Below are 7,256 nucleotides of genomic sequence, written 5' to 3'. Positions count from 1 at the left end.
GCGAGTGCCGGCGGGTCCCGGGGAGGCGGCGAGGCCTAGGGGGGGGCAGGCGGGCAGTGCATATGGGGGGGGCTAGCGCTACTCTGGCATCATCCCTGATATTCGTCGCTATTAAGAATATTGGATTAAAATGTACCTGATTCCTCGTTAATACTATTTCTCTTAAAAATACCATGCACGACGTTAATTATTGCTCTATAGGTTCAGTACCGGACTCCTACGGAGAGATATTGCCCTCGGAGAGACTATCTACAGTTTGGCAAATCAAGAAATAGATCATTCGGCTCCAAAAGCGTCAAAAATTGGCATAGATTTAAATACTTGTGGGTTTTTTGTTTTTTTTGTTGGTTTTTTTTTTTTTTTTTTGCATGCAGAGTCCCCGGGGGGGGGGAGGGGGGGAGGGGAATGGGGGGGGCGACTAGGGGCCCCTCCCCCTCCAGCCCCCTCCCCTCCCCCGCCTCCCTTCAGTCCCTCCCAAAAGTGACAAGACTTTGGCATCGTGGGGGGGGGGAGGAGGGGGATGGGGAGGGGGGGGGAGGGGCCCGCGGGGGGGCCCGCTCCAAAACCGGGTGGGGGGGAGGAGAGGGGAGATGGAGCGGGGGGAGGGGCCCGGCGGGGCCGGGTTGTGCTCTCGGGGAAGGGCGCCCCCCGGCGGGGGAGGCGGGGCAGCCCCTCAGAAGGAGGAATCTGGGGGAGGGGGGCAGCCCCCGGGGAAAGAAGGGCGCCCCCCAGCGGGGGGAGTAGGGGCTCCCCCTCTCGAGTTGGGGGGGCCGGGGGATTTGGGAGAGCCCCCGGAGAGGGGAAGGGGCGCAGGGATGGGGGGACCCGGGGGTGAGACCGCCCAGGTGCCCAGAGGGGTACCCGTGCACAGACTAGGGGTACCCGGGGGGGCAGTACCCTGCAAGGGGGGGTACCCAGGGGGGTACCCGTGCAAGGATGGGGGTACCCGGGTGGGTCCCCCTGCGACTACGGGGGTACCTGGGGGAGTACCTGGGGTGGGGGTACCCTGCAAGTACGGGGGTCCCCGGGGGGGGTACCCGTGAGCGGGTAGGGGGTACCCGGAGTCAGGGTACCCGTGCAAGGTCGGTGTGCCCAGGGTGAGGGTGGCCATGCGGGGTGGGGGTGGGGGGGTGGTACCCGAAAGGGGGTATCCAGCAAAGTTGGGGTGCCCAGGGTGAGGGTAGCCATGCAGGGGGGTACGGGGGGGGTACCCTGCAAGGTTGGGGGTATCTGGGGCAAGGGAGGGGTGCCGGGGTACCCCCAGGCATCGCTGTGCCATGGGGGGGGGGGGGGGAAGCTTATTGCCGGGGGTGGACACCCCTGCGAGGGAGGTGGGGCCACCCTGGTCTTGGAGTACAGCACACGGCTGGGGCACCCACGCAAGGGGGAGGTGACCCCTGGGTTGGGGTACGGCACAAGGCCGGGGTACCCGTGCAAAGATGGGGGCATCACCCCTGTCTTGGGGTGCAGCCCAGAGCTGGGGGGGTCACCCCAATCTTGGGGTGCAGCCCAGAGCTAAAGCACCCATGCAAAGAAGGGGGGGGTGACCCCGGGGTGGGGTTAGGGTGCAGGGCTGGGGCACCCATGCAAAGGGGGCGGTCAACCTGATCTTGGGGTACGGCACAAGGCCGGGGTACCCATGCAAAGGGGGGGGCCTGGACTGAGCTATGGCATGAGGCTGGGGTATCCGTGCATGGGAGGGGGGGCCACCCTGACCTTGGGGTGCACCATAGGACCCAGGCACCCATGCAAGAAGGGGGGGTCACCCTAATCTTGGGGTGCACTACAAGGCTGGGGCACCCATGCAAGAAGGGGGGGTATCACCCTGATCTTGGGGTGCAGCACAGAGCTGGGGCACCCATGCAAGGATGGGGGGGTGTCACCCTGATCTTGGGGTGCACTACAAGGCTGGGGCACCCATGCAAAAAGGAGGAGGGTCACCTGGCTGGGGCACCCATGCAAAGAAAGGGAGGGGGTATCACCCTGATCTCGGGGTCCACCCCAGGATTGGGACACCCGTGCAAGGAAGGTGGGGGGTGTCCCTTTGATCTTGGGGTGCACCCCAAGCTGAGGGCACCCATGCAAGGCTGGGGGGCGTCGGGGGGGGGGTGTCACCCTGGGCATGCTCCCCGTGCCCGGGTGCAGCCAGCAGACCCAGGGCCACCCCAAGTACGCAGGGAGAGGTGGGTAGGGGGGAGCTGCGTGCGAGTGCACCAATGGCAGGGAGGAAATTATTTTTGGGGGGTGGGTGGGCACCCCATCAGGCGTGGAGGGGGCTGAGGGGGGGTCCGGCTCCCTTGAAGCAGGCGGACTCATAGTGCTTGTTGAGATAGGACTTGAGGGCGAAGGTCTTGCTGCAGCGCTTGCACTTGAAGTGCTTGAAGGCGGAGTGGGTCTGCATGTGGGCGCGCAGGTTGGAGCGGTCGGCGAAGGCCTTGCCGCAGTGGGCGCAGCCGAAGGGTTTCTCCCCGGTGTGCGACCGCATGTGACCCTGCAGCAACCAGGGTCGGCTGAAGGCTTTCCCACACACCTCGCATTTGTGTTTGAGGTCGTGGGTCAACAGATGCATGGCCATGGCTGGCATGGAGACATAGACCTTGCCGCAGGTGGGACATTTCTTGGCCATCTTGCTGTCCAGGCTGCGGTGGGTTTGTTTGTGCCGGCTGAGGTTGGAGGAGGTGGCATAGGTTTTGCCGCACTCCCCACAGGTATGGCGTTGCAGGTTCCGCGTCCCGCTCACCGCTTTACGCCGTGACCTCCCGTCGGTGATGAAGAAAGCATCGACGGCGTAGCCTTCGCTCACTGCCGCGTCGCCATTGATGTAACCCCCCGCCATTCCCGAGTGGGGGCTGTCGGGCGGCTCCGAGTCCCCCGCCCCGTAGTCCCCCCGGGTGCCGGGGTAGATGGCATCCGGCGACGGCACCTTGAGCGCAGCCTCGCCGTCCCCCTCGTACACCGACGGCGCCATGTACTCACTGATGTACCCTGCTGGTGGCGGTGGGGTGGGCAGGGGGAGCAGGCAGGAACGGGGCAGGGACAGAGAGGGGATACCCATTCAGCGACACCCCAGCAGGCAGCCGTGGCACCCCGTGCCCCAGTATCACCTGCACCCCTGCCCGTACCCCTGCCTACCCCTCCTGACCTGCCTACCCCTGCTGTGGCCCTTTCCCTGCCTCCTGCCCTCACTCCTGCCTCTGCATTGCCCACCCCCGCCCCGGATGCCCCCCCTACCCCCAACCCTGCCTGCCTCCAGCCCTGCCTGCAGCCCCCAGCTCTGGCCCTGTCCCCTGCCATGCCCACAGCCCTCTGACCCTGTCCCTTCTCTTGTCCCTGTCCCCGGGCCCGCCCACAGCCCCCTGACCCTGTCCCTACCCCAATCACTGCTCCTGCCCCTGCCTGCAGTTCCCGGCCCTGTCCCTGCCTCCATTCCCGTCCCTTCCTGTGGCCCTCTGCCCTGTCCCTGTCCCTGCCTGCAGCCCCGTCCTTGCCCCTGTCCCTACCCTTGTCCCTGCCTGCAGCCCCTGTCCCTGCCTCCATCCCTGTCCCTGCCCCGTCCCTGCCTGTGGTCCCTGCCTCCATCCCTCTCCTTGCCTGCAGCCCCCTGCCGCTGTCCCCATCCCTGCCCCTGTCCCTGCCCGCAGCCCCCTGTCCTGCCCCTGTCCCTGCCCGCAGCCCCCTGCCGCTGTCCCTGTCCCTGCCCGCAGCCCCCTGCTGCTGTCCCTTCCCTTGTCCCCATCCCTGCCCCTGCCTGCAGCCCCCAGCCTTGTCCCTGCCCTTGTCCCTGCCCGCAGCTCCTTCCTCATCCCTGCCTGTAGCCCCTGGCTCTGTCCCTTCCCTTGTCCCTGTCCCTGCCCGCAGCCCCCGGTCCCTGCCTTCATCCCGGTCCCTGCCTGCAGCCCCTCTCTCTGTCCCTTCCCTTGTCCCTGTCCCCATCATCCCCGTCCCCATCCCTTGTCCTTGTTATCCCCATCCCTGTCCCCATCCCTTGTGCCCATCCTCATCCCCGTCCCCATCCTCATCCCTTGTCCCCTTGGCGGCCCCGTCCCCCGCCCGCTGCTCCCGGCCCTGTTCAAGGTCAGCTGGGCGGGTCGGGCCGGACCGGGCCGGGCCCCTCTGCGGCGGTTCGGTGCCGGTTACGCAACGCGCCGCAGCCGCCGCCGCACCGGGCCCGGCCGGGGCCGCCCGCGGGGCCGCGCTCCGCACAAAGGCCGGGCCGAGCCGGGCGCTGCGGGGCCGCGGCCGCGGGGGGCTCCGTGCCGCCGCTTGCCCTTGAACTTGGCTCCGGCAGACAAAAGGCAGCGCCGGGGACGGGTCGGCCCGGCCGGGTCCGCGCGGCCCTGTTCGGCCCGGCTCAGTTCTGCTCTCGGTTCGGCCCGGTCCGGTTCGGCTCCGCTCGGCCCGGTGCGGCTCTGCCGGTCCCCGCTCGGCCCGGCCCGGCGCGGCGGGCGGCGCGGCGGAATGCGGTGGGCCCCGGTTCCCCCGCGGCGGCGGCGGTATTTACCCTTGTCGTGTAACCGGGAGCCGAAATCCGCCCGGGTCCTGCCGTACGGGGCGTCGAGGCCGGCGGGGAAGTCATCGATCTTCACCTTCTTCACCAGGAACGACCTGGGCATGGTTCCTCCCGGGGCCCGGGCCCGGCCCCGCCGCCACAAAGGGCCCCCCCCGGTGGGGGTTGGGGGGGGGTGGGTGGCGGGGGGGCGGCGGGTGTTGAACCGAGCCTACGGCTTTGTGCGGCGGGCGCGGCCGCCCAGCTCCGGTCCGGAGCCGCCCGCAGCCACCGCCGCCGTCGCCGTCTCCGTCTCCGCGAGGCCGCGCCCGGCGGCGCCCGGAGCGCTGGGCACCGGCGCAGCCCCGCCGCGATGGGGCATGGACCGGCGGGGCGGGCGGCGGGGAGCTCCCGGGGCAGCGGGCGGGGGCGCGGGCGGGCGGGGAGGCGCAGCCCCGCGGCGGCGGCTCAGCACCGCGGACAGCTCCGGCTCCGCCGCGGCGGCTCAGCACCGCGGACAGCGCCCCGCGCCGCGCCGCTCAGCACCGCGGGCAGCGCCCGGCTGGCGCCGCGGGTTCAGCACCGCGGACAGCGCCCGGGGCTGCCGCGGGCCGGGGGCCGCCGCTGCGATCGCGGCGCCGTGTGAGCGCGGCCCGGCCGGCACCGGCGCTTATAACGGGGGGCGGCGGGGCCCGGCGGCGGGCACGGGCAGCGGGGGGCGGGCAGAGCCGGGGGGCGGCGCCTGCGGGGGGGAGGGACCCCCGCGGGGGGGAGGGGCCAGCGGGGAGCGGGGGGGGCGGGGAATCCCAGGGGAGAGAGGGGAAATCCCGGAAATCCCCGGGAATGCGGAGGGGAACAGGGTGGGGTGGGCATGGGAACCTGGAGAGAATGGGATGGGGATGGGATGGGAATGAGATTGGGATTGGGATGGGATGGGAACCTGAAGAGAAGGATTGGGATGGGAATAGAATGGGAAGGGATGGGATGGAATGGGATGGTGATTGGGATGGGATGGGATGGGATGGGATGGGGGTGTGAAGGATGGGATGAGGATGTGAATGACGGTATGGCTGTGGGATTGGATGGGAATGGGATGGCGATAAGACAGATGGGATGGGAATGGATGGGATGGGGATCAGATGGGATCAATGGAGATGGAATGGGATGGATCAGGTTGGAAAGGGATAGGGTGGAGATGGGGATGGGGATGCTATAGAGATGGGGTGGGATGGGGATAGGTAATCGTGAATGGATGGAGATGAAGGGATGGCATGGGCATGGGTTGGAAAAGGGATGGAGATGGGGATGGCATGTGGTGGGATGGGATGGGGATGGGATTGGAATGGAATGGGTATGGTATGGGACAGGATGGGGACGGGACAGGGATCTGGAGTGGATGGGGTGGGGTGGGGACGGATTGGATGGGATGGGGAAGGGATGGGAATGAAGATCAGATGGCGTGGGGATGGGGATGAGATGGTGATCTGCAGTGGATTGGATGGTGATGGGAGTGGATGAGGATGATGGGATGGAATGGAGAGGGGATAGGATGGGATGGAGATGGGATGGGGATGGGAACTGGACAGGGTTTGGGATGGGACTGGTGATGGGATGGTATCAAGGTGGGATGGGAATGTGATGATGATGGGATGGGATTGTATAAGTATGGGAATGGGATGGGATGGGCATGTGATGGGAATGGAGTGGGGATGGAGATGGGATGTAATTGGATGAGAATGAGAATGGGATGGTGTGCAATGGGGATGAAATGGAAATGGGGAGTGGATGGGGATGGGATTGGAATGGGATGGGATGGGAGTGAGATGGGATAGAGATAGGATGGGATAGGAATAGAGTTGCCATGGAGGTGGGGATAGAACAGCTTTGGAATGGGAATTATTAGGATGGGGTTAGGGTTGGGTTGGGATGGGATGCAAATGGGGGTGGGGATGGGATTGGATGGGGATGGGAACATGTATGGAATGGTGAAAGGATGGGATTGGATGAGGATAGGATGGGGTTGCAATGGGATGGGGATTGGGTATAGGTTGTGGATGGGGATGGGTTTGAGATAGGGATGGGATAGGGCTGGAATGGGATGGGGTGGGATGGGATAGGATAGGAATAGGAATAGGAACAGCATGGGGTGGGATGTGATAGGATGGGGATGGGGGCAGCATAGGGACTGGGTTGAATGTGATTGAAGAGGATGGGATTAGGATGAGGATGGCATGGGGATTGGATGTGATGGCACAAGATGGGGTGGGAATGGGATGTGATGAGGCTGGGAATTGGATGGGATGGATGTGATGGAGATGGGATATGATGGGATGGGGATAGGATGGGGATGGGATGAGGATGGGATGGAATAGGGATTGGATGGGGATGGAGTTATGATGGGATAGGGATCAGGATGGGTTTGGGATGTGAATGGGATGGATATAGGGTGGGATGGGGTGGGGCTGGGGCGCACATGAGCATGCACAGTGGTGTGTGCGGGTAGGTGAACAGGGACAGGGGGATGGGCGAGCGCAATCACACAGCAGTGCTGGGTGTGAGCACGCCTGGGGGGGCATACATGTGTGTGCTGCCCGGGGTGGGACGTGCGTGTGTACATGTGGAGGGCATGAGCGTGCAGTGGGGCACGTGACCGCACACAGGGGGCTGCCTCCGTTGTGGGCATCAGCACTCATGGGCTGTGGGGCTGTGCAGGGCAGCGTGTGCGCTCGCCTGTACAAGGGGCGTGTGGCTGGGGGAGACCCCGGCTGGG

The 7,256-nt window shown here is 66.0% G+C and overlaps 1 protein-coding gene across 2 annotated transcripts; it reads right to left on the bottom strand.

Annotated features, from left to right (window-relative positions):
- Nucleotides 1–417: 417 nt before the first annotated feature.
- SCRT1 (scratch family transcriptional repressor 1) lies at nt 418–5,137 on the bottom strand. 2 transcript variants are annotated; one of them, XM_056332023.1, is made up of 2 exons: nt 4,502–5,137; nt 418–2,988 (listed from the first exon to the last, which is right to left on the bottom strand). In XM_056332023.1, exons 1-2 carry the CDS (start codon nt 4,611–4,613, stop codon nt 2,261–2,263), a joined length of 840 nt encoding a protein of 279 aa, XP_056187998.1. In that variant the 5' UTR covers nt 4,614–5,137; the 3' UTR covers nt 418–2,260. The 2 variants fall into 2 exon arrangements, with proteins under 2 accessions (XP_056187998.1, XP_056187999.1); XM_056332024.1 differs by having other exon boundaries at nt 418–2,985.
- Between the last annotated feature and the right edge of the window lie 2,119 nt (nt 5,138–7,256).

Source organism: Falco biarmicus, chromosome 3 (assembly GCF_023638135.1).
Source record: "Falco biarmicus isolate bFalBia1 chromosome 3, bFalBia1.pri, whole genome shotgun sequence".
Classification (NCBI taxonomy): Eukaryota; Metazoa; Chordata; class Aves; order Falconiformes; family Falconidae; genus Falco; species Falco biarmicus.
Note: the sequence above shows the minus strand (reverse complement) of the source record. Positions and strands in the feature narration are given on the sequence as shown.

What these genes read in the sequence shown, in the direction of transcription:
- SCRT1 (XM_056332023.1), bottom strand. Translation starts at nt 4,613, where the DNA reads ATGCCCAGGTCGTTCCTGGTGAAGAAGGTGAAGATCGATGACTTCCCC. An exon ending in CTCCCGGTTACACGACAAGG is followed by an intron (nt 2,989 to 4,501) that starts GTAAATACCGCC and finishes CACCGCCACCAG; the next exon opens with CAGGGTACATCAGTGAGTAC.